The sequence below is a fragment of the Procambarus clarkii genome, chromosome 38 (genome assembly GCF_040958095.1).
Source record: "Procambarus clarkii isolate CNS0578487 chromosome 38, FALCON_Pclarkii_2.0, whole genome shotgun sequence".
Lineage (NCBI taxonomy): Eukaryota > Metazoa > Arthropoda > Malacostraca > Decapoda > Cambaridae > Procambarus > Procambarus clarkii.
The window spans coordinates 18,684,802-18,702,912 of record NC_091187.1 but is presented as its reverse complement, the minus strand read 5'-3'; the positions used below and the strand labels follow the sequence as shown (position 1 = coordinate 18,702,912).

The 18,111-nt window shown below is 43.3% G+C and overlaps 1 protein-coding gene across 3 annotated transcripts in view; it reads right to left on the bottom strand.

The window, feature by feature from the left end:
* LOC123747552 (uncharacterized) overlaps positions 1-18,111 on the bottom strand; it is a 71,650-nt gene that overhangs the window by 20,265 nt on the left and 33,274 nt on the right. For 2 of the 3 annotated variants that reach the window (XM_069337824.1, XM_069337823.1), the window contains exons 2-3: positions 15,808-17,967; positions 6,219-6,356 (exon numbers count right to left, since the gene is read on the bottom strand). In XM_069337824.1, coding sequence (XP_069193925.1) covers positions 6,219-6,356; positions 15,808-17,618 — 1,949 coding nt within the window. In that variant the 5' untranslated portion in view covers positions 17,619-17,967. The remainder of the gene's footprint in view (positions 1-6,218; positions 6,357-15,807; positions 17,968-18,111) is intronic. The other variant, XM_069337825.1, reaches the window with a different exon arrangement.

Here is an 18,111-nt window from a genome sequence, read left to right as displayed (position 1 = left end):
GGCTGGACATCCACTCGAGGGTGAGTGAGAGTCGAGATATCTCCAGTGTGTCCTCTTTCCCGCTCTTTTCTGACTCTGCCTGCCTATTTCTCCACGTCATTTCCTTGTTTTCCCGCCTCTTCCTTTCTCTTTTTCTCAGTTGTTCATCCCCTTTCCCTTCCCTTTCTTTATATGCCCTTCTCTTCCCTTCCCATCATTTTCCTTACATTTCTGTCCCTTCCATTCTTATATTTTGCTGATTCTAAGGCGGCAGGTTTCCTGGACATCAGCAGCTGTTTTTTAGAAATTTTATGCCAACGTAGCTGAAGCCAGCTGTCACGTTACCAGCTGTCACGTTACCAGCTGTCACGTCACCAGCTGTCACGTTACCAGCTGTCACGTTACCAGCTGTCACGTTACCAGCTGTCACGTTACCAGCTGTCACGTTACCAGCTGTCACGTCACCAGCTGTCACGTTACCAGCTGTCACGTCACCATCTGTCACGTCACCATCTGTCACGTTACCAGACGAACACGCTACGAGACGAACACGGTATCAGACGAACACAGTAGGGACGACAGACGACAGTACTGTGACAACCATGACCAGCGCCAGTACTGTGTGGTGACGCAGAACACTGTACCGAAGACCAATCAGCGCAGACGATCACATTGGTACCATCATCACGGGCAGGAGGGAGGGAATTAGCGTGGGAAAGACAGGAAAGGAGCAATGTAGACGTAGTTAACGGTAGATGAGAACAGTCGAGACATTATGAGCGTCGTTACACACAGACAGACGAGGACAGTTTGACGGGGATGTTACAGTCCCGAGTGACAGATCATACCATTAGTCACAGACGGCTCACAGACAGCCGTGTTCAGTCTTTTTATTCGCTCCCGTCTGTAAATGCTGTTGACTGGACGTTGGCATCTTGTCTGTTGCGTAATGGGAATAATGTGTTTATTTTGACTGGAAATTATCATCAATCAATCAATCTGGATCAATCCTAAAGTATATATATATATATATATATATATATATATATATATATATATATATATATATATATATATATATATATATATATATATATATATATATATATATATATATATATATATATATATATATATATATATACTTTAGGATTGCATCAAGGTTGATCTCCAAGGTCAAATTGCTGACCTTTTCCAGAATACAACCCCCATAACAGCTACCTTCCTCTCGGGGGTATACCTATTTACTGCTAGCTAAACGGCCAAAGGAAACGTGCCCATCCGTTTCTATTTCGCTGGGAATCGATCCCGGAAATACCATGGTGAGTCGAGAATGAATTCTTACCAGTCCTTCCTACTTCCGTCTAGTTACCTGACGCTCTGTCTCGTTCTCACTGTCTAGATCTAGATGCCACCAATCAGCCTGCCTCTCTTAACTCCTCTATAGTCAATTTCTATAGCATATTCTGCTCTTTTGGTCAGTTACAGATCGTAGGTATCTATACCTACCTAGTAAGTCTAGCATATAAATAGCTCTATTCCACACACCATGTATGTCTCTTTCCCGTCTATCATTAATTTGTTCGCATTGATGTCTAGCCGTTTGTCTGTACAAACATCAACACACTTTTCCACTAATCAACATCTATATCATTGTATGTCAAAACGTTCTTCATCAATTGCATGCATTTGTAGAGCGTTCACATGCATTGCACGACTACAGGGACATCACAGAGTGCTGGTGAGCTCAGACAATGAAGTCACCAACCACAGGGACACCACAGAGTGCTGGTGAACTCAGACATTGATGTCACCAACCTGGGGGACATCACATCATCCTGGTACACTCCTTCGTGGATATACTCAAGCCTACTAACATGGAACGGAGGCTTTCACTTCATTATCAAACAAATTGGTGAAACGGAATAGTTTATGTTGATGCGGCTCGGAATCTTTTGTGATGAACTAAATACGTGCATTTGCAAATTTCCTTATAATATATTATTTATGTGTTCGTTCATTATGTCGGTGCGTTCATGATGACCAGACCACATATCAGAAAATGATGAAACGACGACGTTTCGGTCCATCCTGGACCATTATTAAGTCGTGTGTGAGAAAGAGAGGTTGATTGACTGATGAAGATTCTGGCGCCCAAGAGGTGGCACGGGCAGGAATAGCTCGTAAGAAAGAGAGAATTGGTGTTACTGTTTTAGATGCAGCTACTCGCAGGCGATGAGTCACAATAACGTGGCTAAAGTAAGTTGACCAGACCACACACTAGAAGGTGAAGGGACGACGACGTTTCGGTCCGTCCTGGACCATTCTCAAGTCGATTGTGTCATTCTCACAATCGACATGAGAATGGTCCAGGACGGACCGAAACGTCGTCGTCCCTTCACCTTCTAGTGTGTGGTTTGGTCAACATGCAGCTACTCTGAAAAAAAGTTCCAAGTAGCACGGGCTATAGTGAGCCCGTAGTGAACTTACCTCTCACAGGAGCGGGGCAAGTAGCACGGGCTATGGTGAGCCCGTAATGGACTTACCTGGCACAGGAGGGGCTGAAGAGAGAAAGTAACAGGACAATAAATAACGAAAGCAAGTGAAGTGAGGAGCAGGTATGAGAAAAAGATAAGTTCTAGAGGAAGGTAAAAGTAAGGTGAAAGATAACAATAAAATGAAAGGTACGAATGAAGGAAGAATGAGAAAAGATAAGAATAAGAGATAAGAAAAAGAAAAAGGCTTAAATCAGGTAACATTTGTTAAGAAGGTTGGAACATTTAAGTATGTGAAAGGGAAAATCGAGTCAGCATCAACAAAGCCAGGACTAAGGGACATGTTGGGCATGTTGTATATCAGAGCAGATTCGACAAGATGGCGTCTGTGAAGAGCAAAGACAAGAAAGATTATTTTAGAAGACCAATCTATATACGAAGATTATAAGAGTCCCTAACCTAACCTAACCTAACCTAACCTAACCTAACCTAACCTAACCTAACCTAACCTAACCTAACCTAACCTAACCTAACAGAAGAGAGCAACATTCTCTTCTCACTCATGGTCCAAAAACGGACCGAAACGTCGTCCGTTTCTACAACTTCTGATGTGTGGTTTGCTCATTATCAACCACGTAATTGTCACTCATCGTTTGCTTGTCCTTTCATTATATCTGTGTGTTCATTATATGTGGGGTTTCATTATATTTGCGCGTTCGTAATATACGTGCGTTCATTGTATATGTGCGCTCCTTATAATACATTTCTTTATTGTATTTTTGCCTTCTTTATATATGTGAGTTAATATTATATCTGCGTTGATTGTAGTTGTGCATTTATTGTATTTGTGCGTTGAGTATATATTCGTTAATCATATTTGTGCGTTTAATGTTTCTGTGCGTTGATTATAAATGTGTGTTCAATAATTTTGTGCGTCCATTATATTTGTTCATTAGTTCTCTGCGTTCAATGTATTTGCGAATATTATGTACGTGGGCTCATTGTAAATGTGCGTGCATTGTATTTATGTGTTCATTATATTTGCTCGTTCATTATATATATATATATATATATATATATATATATATATATATATATATATATATATATATATATATATATATATATATATATATATATATATATATATATACTCTGAATACTTATTCAAGTATGAATAAATGCATACCAACATGAATATCAGTATGAATAACGTATGAAGCCCTTGATCGAAGACCATTTGAAATTTGGGCTGGCTGAAACCAATTTATCTCGCGTCACAATATATTATGTTAAAAAGTGGCTTTGTCAAGTGGGATATGATCAAATGATATCCATGGAGAGGATAACATCAATACACATCGTCAGCGGCAGGCGAGGATTACAGCACGAACGTCATCGTCAACAGGCAGGGACATAGCAGCTTTGGCAGTGTTTCAAAACGAGTTTGTAACACCCTGTTGAGTCTCCAGATGAATCGAATACAAAGCAAACTCATTTCCTGGACGGTCTGGATTCTCTAAGGATGTGTTGAAACACACTCCTCGTCTCTCTCTTTATCTCTCTCTATTTCTTATCACATTTATCTCTCCTTCCCCCTCTCTCTTTTCTTCCTTCTTATTTGTGTCTTTTGATACCCATATTTCTCCATCTGTGATTCTAGCACAGCCTTCTCTCCCTCTCCTCTCTCTCTGCTTTACTTCCTTCTCTTTGTCCTTCATTCTCTCTTTCCTTTCTTCTTTTCTTATTTCTCTTTAAAATAACAGTTCTCCTCCTCTCTCGTTTTCTTACTCTTTCTCTTTCGAACTCCCTTCACTCTTGTTGTCTCTGCCTTTCATCCCTTCCCACTTTAAAACAACACTCTATACTACTTTCTCTTCCTGTTACCTATCATCTTCCGTCCATTCTATCTCCTTTTCCACTCAACTGTCAGTGTTACTATCTTCCTCTTTTTAATTCAATTCATCATTCACTTTTTGCAGGTGGGAACAAGAACAGATGATTTGAGGCTCATGTTATCAGGCTGAGAACTTTCCCACAGTTCATGGTGAGCCTTATCCACCTGTTTATAATGGAACAGGGGCCCGCTAATCAGTTTTAACAAGCAGGTGCACAATTACCTCCGGATGAACTGAAGGGGAACAGTTAAGGAGTACCTCGTAGGTAATCCTACCAGGCCAGGACTCGAACCAAGACCAGATAGCTGGTGAGGCTAGTGTGTCTGGGCAAGTGTGTTAACACTACGCCACCAGGGACTCTTCAGCGCCTCTAGGTCAATAGTACACAGAGGTCAATCCTGCTGCGGGACACCAATGCCAGCAAAATGGCGTTTTTATGTTTTGATAATTTGATTAAAAATGTCCAGACGTTATGTTTTTTCTATATTTATAGATTTCAAGGGTACATAAAAGACGTCTAAACCCATAGTAATGCTAAAAGTCATCAATACGTATTATGAAGAGAGACATAGAATCCGTCTCAGTTTCCCTTATGAAGCATCGATTACGAAGTGACTTTATCCGAACTTTGAAGATCGTGAAGAAATTCAGTGCAATCGAAGAAGAGGAAGTATTTGGGCTACTAGGAAATTGAACATCCAGAAATGTTGACCAGACACTTAAGGAGTAGTAGATTGCTGACCTGCAAGATTTAAGTAAATTGTCGAAGACGTTTATTCATGAAATAACTTTACGAAACAAGTGCGTGGGAATTTTTAGACTAAATATAAGTTGAAAATAATATATTATTTTTGCACATATTCTACTACAGACTGTAGCAGAATGTAGACATAGGTAAAGGTAGATATAGGAGTAGTTTCCCTAGTAGGAGTAGATGGTGAATCAGGTGCAGAAGTAGGAAGATTTGTCTCTTCTGATTCTGAATTATTTCAGTACTCTATTATGCTACATCAAGGGGGCTATTACTGTAGACTGGAGAGTGGGGAGTGAGCCTTCTGTTGTTCCGTCTTGATAAATGTGTAGAGACAAGTTTTTATCATAAAATTAAATAACAAAGACCAAGGGTAGAAGCTTATTTAATTGAATGAATAAGTAAACAGAGAAGCGATTTGGAAAACAAATGAGAAATTTAACGGAAAGTGAATGGATTCGTAAATGGAAAGTGAAGGGATTCGTAAATTAACTAGCGAACACCATATAATACAGATCTTGATGGAGACAGTTCATAATAATGTTTATTCAATGCAAGAGCGAACGACAGGGGTATACAGGACCCTGAACATGGGAGTAACTGTTTCTTTGTGACTGATACATTCTGACTGTCGTCCAACACTCCATTACTAGTCATTCACTTCATAACACACCTCTCAACACCCAACTTGATCACACAATAAAATTGTAATGAAAATATATATATATATGAGCATTAATCTGTGATGCAAAATAACATTCTTTAAACTATCTGTAAATTCCATCGATAATTCGTATTAATGCGGATTAAGGAAAGAGCGGAAACTGTAAATGCATTTCCTCTCAATTATCATCAATGTTAACTCACATTCCCTGTGAGTACCGAGTCTATTTATATACGTCCTTCCCTGTGAGCTAATTCGTTATCCTTCGCTGTGAGCTAATTCGTTATCCTTTGCTGTGAGCTAATTCGTTATCCTTTGCTGCGAGCTAATTCGCTTTCCTTCACTCTGAGCACATTATATTCCTTGCTCACTTCCTCAAAAATAAAATTATAAAGCATTTGGCTACCGTGGGAGAGATGCAAGGAACTTACTTGCAGTCTGTGTGACCGTGGGAGTTGAGGATAGCCTGGGCCAGTGGATGTAAGGTGTCATGTCCCACCACGTCACGAGAACCAGGTGGCCCCGTTCGACACCCAGCGTCGCTGTACGTCCTCCTGCAGGGGTGAAGACTGGGTTGTCTGTGATAATATATCTTTTCTCTGTAAAAGTAAATTAAATGACAACATTCACTCTAAATTTATGTACGTTACATGATGATAGAGAGGGGTAATATATATATATATATATATATATATATATATATATATATATATATATATATATATATATATATATATATATATATATATATATATATATATATATATATATATATATATATATTATGGAGAGAGAAAGAGAGAGAGAAAAAAGAGGTGGAACCAAGGTAGTGGGACACAGACTGAATAATCCAGACAGATCCGGCGAAACAGACAGAATAGCATCACCGAGCAGTGACGGGAAACAGGTAACTGACAGAACAACATCACCGAGCTCTGACGGGAGACAGGAAGCGGACAGAACAGCAGTACCCTGCTTGCTATTAAAGTAAACACGAATCCCACGAGACTAAAACATCATCCCCTCACTCGGAATGTAACATATATTTGCCAACAGGAAAGATCACAGCCTGGCTGGTGAAATATATATTGACCCTCTACTCTTCAGTGCCCTGAGCCCCGATGCTTCCCTTTCACACGAGTAATGCACCACTTATACATCCCCCTCGGACACAATACAGTACAATACAGCTGTGGGTTTCATTTATTCACAGAATAAATGCTATCCAGGCGGAACTGAATTCTCCACTGATCTAAGGATTTACATTTTGGGACAGAGTATAAGAAGTTAATTGATTTAGGCTCTTAGATATAGCTCTATAATCGGGTTTTCTCCGGGTGTAATCTGCAGCATCCAGCGGTTGAGACTCGGGATGGAGAGAAGACTGAGAGGACAAAGGGAAGGGATATAAGATTGTGTGGAGAGAGGAAAGTTGAAGTGGGGTGTATAAGCTGGTAATCTTAGATCGAGGAGCAGTATACACTATGTAGGAAGCAGTATACACTGTGCAGGCAGCAGTATACACTATGTAGGAAGCAGTATACACTATGTAGGAAGCAGTATACACTATGTAGGAAGCAGTATACACTATGTAGGAAGCAGTATACACTATGTAGGAAGCAGTATACACTATGTAGGAAGCAGTATACACTGTGTAGGCAGCAGCATACACTGTGTAGGCAGCAGCATACCCTGTGTAGGCAGCAGCATACCCTGTGTAGGCAGCAGCATACACTGTGTAGGCAGCAGTATACCCTGTGTAGGCAGCAGCTTACACTGTGTAGGCAGCAGCATACACTGTGCAGGCAGCAGCATACACTGTGTAGGCAGCAGTATACCCTGTGTAGGCAGCAGCATACCCTGTGTAGGCAGCAGCATACCCTGTGTAGGCAGCAGCATACACTGTGTAGGCAGCAGTATACCCTGTGTAGGCAGCAGCATACACTGTGTAGGCAGCAGTATACCCTGTGTAGGCAGCAGCATACCCTGTGTAGGCAGCAGCATACCCTGTGTAGGCAGCAGCATACCCTGTGTAGGCAGCAGTATACACTGTGCAGGCAGCAGTATACCCTGTGTAGGCAGCAGCATACCCTGTGTAGGCAGCAGTATACCCTGTGTAGGCAGCAGCATACCCTGTGTAGGCAGCAGCATACCCTGTGTAGGCAGCAGCATACCCTGTGTAGGCAGCAGCATACAGTAATGTTTGCAGAAAAAAATTACTTTCAGAAAGAGGCGCGCATATTACATTCTCCGAAGTACACACTTTACTTTCCCCACAAACGCAAATATAACACACACGACGAGATAGATGGAGAGAGAGAAAGAGAAGAGAATGAGTCCAAGATCCGCTGCGTTCTTTCATTTTACATTACCGGTAGCTTTGATCGAGTTTGGCACTCGGAATTACTAGCAAACCTTCAGGCAATAGGAAACTCAGACTACACTTTATATCTAGTAAGGGACTACCTTCAAGAACGGGCTCAAAGAGTAGTCCTCAATAACCCAGAATCCGAAATTCAGTCAACAGGTACCAGGTACCAGGATGCATACCTCAGCGAACTACTACACCTCATTTCTTAAGCTCAAAACTCTACTGAGGAAATTACTTTAACTTTTATATATGTAAAAATAAAATACCGAATGCTACAATGGTGATTAATCACCATATTCATAAATATGTACCTGAGGAAGGACATAGGAAATCACATATGCGGCTGATAAAACACAGGTGATAATGTTAACAATAGCGTCTATTTAAAACCGGACAGCATACAAATGAATCGCTAAAATCAAGTATTCAGAGATGAAGTTGACATATTAGGAATAGAGTTTGACTCCTCATTGACTATAGAAATTCCTGTACTTAACCTAGCAAGCAACACAACCAGGAAACTGAGAGCCCCAAGAGCCCCAAGAGCCCCAGAGCCCCAGAGCCCGTGTCATCTCATAGCCTCTTGTCAACAAGGGATGCGAAATCTTATTTAAGGCTCAAATTAGCTTCCATTATCAGCATGGGAACAAGGACTCTCTCCTGAACTACCTCTCCCCATTCATTCACTAGAATTTTACGACAAGATGGAGAACTGAGTGAAAAATGCATCTCTACTCTAGAACCGTTCTGGTTGGACTGGTCAGAACATCAGAGCCTTGAACACTAGCTAGGTGTAGGGGAGCCTATTTATATGTAAAAAAGGCAAATCAAGGTGCCTTGCCTGGCCCAACTTCGTGGACAACCAGAAGTCGGCAACGCTAACATAAGGCGCTCAGTCATCAGCCATTATATGCTAGCAATGCCTTAAGAACATCACTCCATCACCGATCATTCATTCCTAAGTTGACTCGCGTCTGGAACTTGTTCGCTCAAGATGTACATACGAGTGAAAGGAAGTTCACCGACCACATACTCTCACGATATAGCGAGAGTATGCATACAGTATACATCTGTGTATGGCAACTATGCATATAGTTGCCATACACAGATGGCTCTTGACTCATTCTCTTACCAACGTGAGACTTATCTTTAAATTTAATCTACTCCTTATAACTATAAACAATTAGCTCTTAAAACTAATGAGTTCCTAATGCCAAACTTCAGAGAAGCTTATGGAAGACATAAGCTTTTAACTTGAAGTTTCATTCGAACATCAAAGCCATTCCTAATGATCCTTAGCCAGAGATAAAAAAAAAGAGAGAAAAGAGTAAAAGAGCGAGAGAGAAAAAGCGAAAGATTGAGAGAGAGAGAGAGAGAGAGAGACAGACAGAAACAGACTAGAGGACAATTGCTCAGAAACTGAAAATCTCAACAAAACGTCCTGAGAGCCGGAAATGATTAAGAAACTGCCGAAGGTGTCTGCCGCAACACATCTTCACCATAGTACAAATAGTGCAGAAGAGTGCAGCAACCTGCAAGAGAAGTACATAATGATGCAAGAGAATACAGGATGGTGCAAGGTGGTACAGGATAATACATTATGATACAAGAGTGTAAAGGATGGTGCAAAGTGATATAACATGATACAGAATGTTGCAAAATGTGATTAGAGAGTGCAGGATGGTGCAATAGGTGATTAGAGAGTGCAGGATGGTGCAAAAGGTGATTAGAGAGTGCAGGATGGTGCTAAAGGTGATTAGAGAGTGCAGGATGGTGCAAAAGGTGATTAGAGAGTGCAGGATGGTGCAAAAGGTGATTAGAGAGTGCAGGATGGTGCAAAAGGTGATTAGAGAGTGTAGGATGGTGCAAAAGGTGATTAGAGAGTGCAGGATGGTGCAAAAGGTGATTAGGGAGTGCAGGATGGTGCAAAAGGTGATTAGAGAGTGCAGGATGGTGCAAAAGGTGATTAGAGAGTGCAGGATGGTGCAAAAGGTGATTAGAGAGTGCAGGATGGTGCAAAAGGTGATTAGAGAGTGCAGGATGGTGCAAAAGGTGATTAGAGAGTGCAGAATGTTGCAAAAGGTGATTAGAGAGTGCAGGATGGTGCAAAAGGTGATTAGAGAGTGCAGGATGGTGCAAAAGGTGATTAGAGAGTGCAGGATGGTGAAAAAGGTGATTAGAGAGTGCAGGATGGTGCAAAAGATGATTAGAGAGTGCAGGATGGTGCAAAAGGTGATTAGAGAGTGCAGGATGGTGCAAAAGATAATTAGAGAGTGCAGGATGGTGCAAAAGATGATTAGAGAGTGCAGGATGGTGCAAAAGGTGATTAGAGAGTGCAGGATGGTGCAAAAGGGTAATAAAGAGGTACAGGATGGTGCAAAAGGGTAATAAAGAGGTACAGGATGGTGCAAAAGAATACTAGAGAGTACAGTAGGGTACTAAAGAGTTCAGGATGTTGCAAGAGAGTACCAAAGTGCACAGGATAGTGCAAGGGAGTGCAGGATAGTGCAAGAGGGTACAAGAGAGTGAATATCGCTGCAAGAAGGTACTAAAGGGTACAGGATGCAGAAAGACTGTACTAAAGAGTACAAGATGGTACAAAAGGAATGAATGATAAAAGAGGATACTAGAGAGTGCAGGATTATGCAAGAGGATGCAGGATGAAGCAAGAGGGCGCAGGAAGAGGCAGAGGAAGCCCAGGATGAGGCAAATGGATGCAGGATTGTGCGAGATGGTGTAGGATGACGCAAGAGGGCGCAGGAAGACGCAAGGGAGCGCAGGCTGACGCAAGAAGGTGCAATAAAAGAGTGCAAGAATATTCAGGAGGGTGCAGGAGACAGGGGGACCTTATCGAGATCTATCTGTTGAGTGTGGCAGGAGGGAAGGTGCGATAAGAGGGCTGGCTGACAGGATGGGCTGGAACACACAGCCACAGGGGAGATGTGAGACTACAAATGGAGTGTTAGATAGTGTGAGGGAGAGTCGAGGTGCTGGTGAGGTGGGTGAGAAGGAAGAGCTTGAGGAAGAGAAGTTGGAAGAGGAGGAGGAAGAGACGAAGACGAGATTGGCCAGGGGAAAGATTGACTGGTGAAGTAGGATTAAATATAGCGGATTATGGTGGAATTGGTTGGAATATTCTGAAGGAGAGGAGAATTAGTTGCAATAGAGCGGAATATACTGAAATGATTTGGAGCAGAGAAGTGGAATTCTGGGCAGAGAAACACCTGGCAAGATAAATAGCAAAGATCCCGGGTATTGTTGAGATAATAGCGGGAAGGAGACTGCTCAGGAAGTGGGGTGGAATCGAGGCAGTATTTCCCTGATGAAGAAAGGTTTATGGGCCATAGGGAGTGAGGGGAAACAGGTGTCGTAGACAGGAGGAGGCAGCGCCTTCATTAAGGAAAAGAGTCCTGACTTGACACTTGCCCAAATTATGCACATGAGTCAGTCTTAAGGCGCTGCCGCTTTACATTGCATTGCAAAGTGTTTGTCGTGGATAATTAATCAGGACAAATGCAGTTCTAATAAATTATCAACATAGAGAAGTAAAGTAGAATGAAGATCATTCTATCTTCATCCTCATTCTACTGTGCTCTGATGAAAGCGATTTAGCTGAAAACGCGTTAAGCATTCTCTATTTTTCACATATGGTTATTCTGCATACTTTCATCAGTGTTTTTGTGATCATTGTTGCACACACACACACACACACACACATATATATATATATATATATATATATATATATATATATATATATATATATATATATATACGTTTGCCTTGTTCGGGTTGAATGTAGACACAGTAGTCGCTTCTGTATATATTTACTGAGTGAGGCAAACAGGTGTATAACTGGCCAGCCGAGGTCCACCTACTCTGAGTCTGTGAGGAGTACTGAGGCTGCTGGGAGCATGGCTGATGCTCCTCTGTCTGGCATGACGTCAGAGGCCTACTTGCCTGTGATTGGTTATATTCCCACTGACATAGAATTTGAGTATAACATATATATATATATATATATATATATATATATATATATATATATATATATATATATATATATATATATATATATATATATATATATGCTGAGAACAAAGTCCGCCTTTTAGCGGTAGCAGCACCCCATGCTAGGGATATTTTATTTGCTGTGCCCAGTAGAGCCCTGGGAACTCGTCTCAGTCATGACGCCCTTTTTGCATTGGAGCTCCACTTTGCCTTGTCGCCCCCGTCCTCACCGAACATAAGTGCATCTACAGACGCACGATGGCAGACCAATACGGTCATCATGGTTTGGTATGTCGTACGTTGAAGTCAACGACATCATCAAGAGGAACCTCGCCACAGCCCGCTACCGAGCACAAAGAGAATAACACACCTGTTCAGAACAAGCGAACCTCTCAAGTGATCAGACAGGGTCACCTTGCTTTCTTGGAAGGATGGTAAGCAGGTGGTGTGGGACTACAAATGCGCTGCCACACTGGCCTGTGCCTACCACCAACACGGCACAAGCAAAGGGGGCGGCGCTGCTTCTTTCAGAAAAAACGCAGAAAAACATCAAATAGAGAGGTCTGGCACACTGCGTCAGCTTTGTTCCAATCGGTTCGGAGACTCTCGGTTCGTGAGGGTATATGTGCATTGAAGTTCCTGAAGGAATTGGGCGACAAATTGATTAGTGTTACAAAAGACCAAAGAGCGAATATCTTCTTGTTTCAGCGCCCCAGTGTCGCAATTCAGAGGGAAAATGCCTGCTGCACCATGGGCCCGAGTCCAACCTCGGAGGAATTCGAAGAGATGTTTGACTTACAACAATGATCGAATCTGTCTGTGCCATTCATTAATGCATCCCGTTAATGTGTTTTTCACATGTAATGGTCGGAAGGTCAGATCGGAAGATGGTAAGGGAAGGGAGTGAGAGGGAAGGCGTGACAGAGAAGGGAAGAAGCAAGAGATGGAAGGAAGAGTCGAGGTGTGGAAGGATGTAAAAGCACCGAGATGCATTAGGAGGAGCAGAAGATGCATGCAACAGCTCAAGAACACGTGAAAGAAGACTATAAAGTCGACCCTAAGCCCTGACCAGAACCTCTGCTCTTCCTCACTGAGAATTTAATATAATTTCCCGTGTTTTGAGACCGCCTTAGGCAGCCTTGGGGGGGCCTCGTGGCGACCGGTCTTTCTTCCACGGCCATTTTTAATGAAAACATCTCCCAAAAGATGCGTTGAGTTTGATACCAGAAGATTTTCCTCAAGTTTGTTCACCCAAAAAAATAATGTTTTCTTCGCCGCATGATAAATTGTGTTCACGGCTTAAAATGAGTTTTGTTTAGTTATCTTGAGGTTAATGGGTATTTTTTTTTTTTCTATTAGACAATTTAAGCTGTTTAAGATATATGTTCTGATCAACATTTGTAGTTTCCCTTGGCTTCTGTACCCCAATCCTACACAAATACAACACACACACACACACACACACACACACACACACACACACACACACACACACACACACACACACACACACACACAGTCTCTGTGCGAAAGAGCTATACACAACACAGCCTGAAAGATAAACACACACGACAGACATATTAAGAATATTTCGACAATTTCGGAAATAATTCCCGAAGGAGGAGGAAGATGGGGTGGTGGGCGGCGGGGCCTGGTCTGAGGAAAGGAGAAACGACTTTGAAGATGTGTTGACGAGTTGAGAACAGGGTAAGAGGGGGGAGGGGGAAGGGCGTGGTCCAAGAGGAGTAGGACCAAGAGGAGGAGGACCAAGAGGACGAGTTTAGGACTCTCGATGAGGGACAGTGTTGGATGCCAAGGCCTGTGCTCCGGGCATTCTGGCATCTCCTGCCTCTGATTAGCAGCGTTCGTATCAACACCACTAGCAGGAAGGAAGTACAGCCCAGGCGAGGTTGTTTTGAAGTGTTGAGGACCGCCAAGGCGAAAAAAAAGACTTGAGAAGAGGCTGTTGCTAAGCGAAAGGAAGAAAGGACACGAGGGCGTCACTAGGCTGAAGAATGTGTTAAGGGGAAGGGGTAAGCTAAGGAGAAAAAGATTCGTAAGAGATACATTTTTCAAGGAAGAGATATGTTGAGGAAAAATAGATGCAGATTGTTGGGGTATGCTCGCTGAGACATGGATGTAAAGATTAGTATATAGCAGAAGTAAAGGGAATGTCAAGGAAAGAGGGAACTACCCGCCAAACACACACCGAAATTATGACGTTGGTACAACGTTCGAACAAGGTTTAACACTTCCTAACCAGTTATGATAACCAATATAGCAAGTTGTAACAACGTTTTAATACGTCATAAACACGTTAAGCCAAGATGTAACAACTTTATTACAAGTTATAACAAGCGGAAAATTGAGACAGTTTCGGTTTGTGTTTCCAGGGTATGATAGGAAGGGGGAGAAGCAAAGCAAGAAAAAAGTAATCATAATGAAAGTGATTTGTCTACATCACCTGCGGTTGATGGGCGTTAATAACAATTGGCAACGTTCAGAGACATTGTTATATAACTCCTCAAAAAATATAGGAAATATATGATAAGACGCTTATTTTTTTTGGTAAGATGAGGAAAGAAATGGAATAGTGACGTAATAGCCTTAAAAAATGGAACATCATAGAAAGATGTAATTTTTAGAGAATGTCGGTAGGAAAGTGGGTTGTCAGGGAGAGAGGAAAATGGTGGAGGAATTTCTTGGGCAAGAAATATCAGGATAAACCTTTTATGCAAAGTTTAGAATACAACCAGACTCTTAATATAAGCAACAGGTTGGGGTTGCTCAGATGAGAGAGATGAAGTAGAGATGTGTCAAGTATTGTCCAAGGGGAGAGTTATGGACAGCGGATAACAGGGGAAGAGAGAGAAGTGGACACAACACATGGAAGAGGTTATGTAAAGTGGAAGAGGATTTATGTACGATAATGGAGCAGTGGAAGACTCTTTTCTTCTGCTTGATAATGGTGACTGAGAAGGGAATGGGACGGAGGACAGTTTATGGAGCAGTAAAAGTCAGATGAGGGAGTGTATGGAGCGAGGTATTGACTGTAAGGAGAGCGTACAGCCGCGCCAGCGACGAGCTGTAATAGTCAAAGAGGAAGGGAGAGGAAGAAGTGAGTACAGATTAAGCTGCGATTCTCAACAAAGAGAGACGGAGACTCTGGGATCAAGCCAAGAGGTAGACAGCTCTCTCACCTCCCCGTCCGGTACTTCCATACTTAATGAATCTACGTGTTACGTACGCTCAGGAGCCGAGCGCGTCGGTAATTGAGTCGTAAGATATTAAATGGCATCGGATGGAATTCGGTACGTACTTTACATGCAAATAAGACAGCGATGCTGAAATAACTGTTCAGGAATTAACTTGAGAATTCCGGTCGTATAATGCTGACTACTGTTTACAACCTGGAGATCCATAGCATTTCCCAATTAACTTTGTCATCAAATTTATTAGCTTATCTAGAGGAATTACTTGATGTTGAATTCACATCTCTTTCAAAGGTGAAGCAGATAATTTTGTAGTTATATGAACTCTACCCAGAGTGAAAAATACTTCCAATAAATATCTCTAGACTAAATTTTTTTTAAATATTATTAATTTTGTCTATAAAGGAAGAAACTTTGATAACTTACGGTCTACTGCAGGAGGCTGCGCTGAGTTGCTGCATTTCCTGTCCACCGTCTTGCAGCTGCATCTGCTGTTGTAGTTGCACTCCGAACTGTGGGTGTGGCAGATCCAACAGATCTGGGTACTGTTTTCCACTCCCTAAGGAAACCTGAGACACCGAGCGACTACACACTCTATGCAGAAAAATATCCTTATTGCAGACCATGTCTTTCCACTGGGCTCTGTCTAGTGTGGCGTGGTGCATACCACAAACATCGAGTTTAGGGCTCTCGACGAAGGACACGGCATTGGATGCCATGGCCTGTGCCCCTGGGCATTCTGGCATTTCCTGTCTCTGATCAGCAGCGTTCGTATCAAGAACACTGGCAGGGGCGAAGTCCCCTGAAGCACGTCTATGTCTCACGTTCCAGGAGGGTTCTGGAGGCTGTCTGCAAGGCGAAGAGTCCAGTTCGCTGGTCGGTACCATGTGGTATCCAGCCAGCTTGTGGGGGGTTTCGCAGTCAGAGCCTCTCGATGATTGGGCCGTTTCCACACTGTCTTCGTCCTGTCGTTGGCCACGACTCACTCGGACTTTGCAATACACTATACTACACACGAGAAGTAACACAAAAATCAGAATGGAGAATCCGCCCAAGAGACCCTCCTTTATGTAACTAACATCGATGTTGGCAATTCTTACTTCCGCCGCTTTGTGCGACACCTGGAGCGTGAAATTGGTCTCCCTGAGCCCCGCTCTGTTCTCCGCCACGCACCGGTACGTACCCTGATCTTCGGACACAACATCGGTAATAGTCAAGTTTGACACATAGGACATGTTCCTCGAGGTCATCAGTTCCACTACGAAGTATCGCTGTAGCTCGCTATCGTTGTACAAAGGAACGTCGCCCATGAACCACGTAACAGTAGCCTCCACCTCTGTTTCAACGCGACACAGCAACGACACATTCTCACCGTGCGCCGCCAGCAACCTTGGGGCTTCGGCTGAGACCTTAGGTGCACATAGGAACTCTTCCTCAGCCAGCAGCGGCCAGTCTTGCCCCATCAACCACTTGGGATGCGAGCAGGAGGGCGGCACAGACGCCTCCATATTCCGGAAATGAAACCAATAACGAAGCGACCGTAAATGGCAGTCACAGTGCCAGGGATTTCCGTCTATTCGAATTACTCTCAAGAGAACCAGAGGCTCGAGTTCACTCGCATTCAGGGAAATAAGTTTATTATAAGATAAATTCAAAACTTCTAATTCCGTCAGGTTTCTGATGGCTCCAGGCTCGATGGTGTTAATTTGGTTGTGGCTCAGGTCGAGCTGGACGATGTGTGGGGTGCGTGTGAAGGCTGAAGCCGACACGGAGGTGAGTGCGTTGTGAGCAATACGCAATTCACGCAAGCCCAACATGTCCATTAGCGCCGCCGACGGCACGGAGCGTAGATGGTTGTTACTCAAGTCAAGCTGCATTATGTTCTCTACGCCGTTGAACGCGCCGTGCTCCAGAAGAATCAGGTTGCAATGGTTGAGCATGACCTTCTGCAGGCTGCGGAGGCCCGTGTAAACAAAAGAGTCGCGCGGAAGTATCCTCAGGTTGTTGTGACTGAGATCCAGCACTTGCGTCGTGGATTCGATCCCTCGAGGAATATCGATGAATTGTGCGTCTCGACAAGCCACCATCTGCTTACCGTCGCGCCAAAAACACTCGCACACTTTGGGACACCCGCCCCACACACCCAGCCACGCCCACACCCACACACACGCCCACACTAAAGCTGTGCGCGTCCTGGGCTGACACAGAGTTGCGTGTTGAACTTGCGATGTGCACATGATCTGCAGGGTGCGGGGGCGTGAGTGGTGGCGTGGGCGTGGACAGCGTCATGCCGCCCGCATCGCTACTCACGTCACCACCATCACCGCCCATCCACAACACACAGCAGGACCCCGGGCGTGATGCAGGCGCCGAGGGGTGGCACAGTGCCTCACGCTAAGGCTCACTCACTCCTCATGAGCCTTCGGTGTATCGCTGTAACTTCCACTGTACCAACCACAGGACATCCCTTGGCCTCAATCTCACAGTGGTACTCGATGACGACCATCCTGGACGCCCGGGATAGTGTCACTAGACTATCATCATCTTGTGACAAGGTCGACGGTAATATTCGGACCTCACATCACCCTAAAAAAGAGAGATAGAAGCATTAATTGTATTATTTACGTCCAGGCAATGCCGACGCAAGGCATAGGAAGAGAAAACAATTGCATGTGGCCTTGAGGAGCTGGATGGATCTTTGAATATGTCAAGAGGGTGCCTACCATCTCT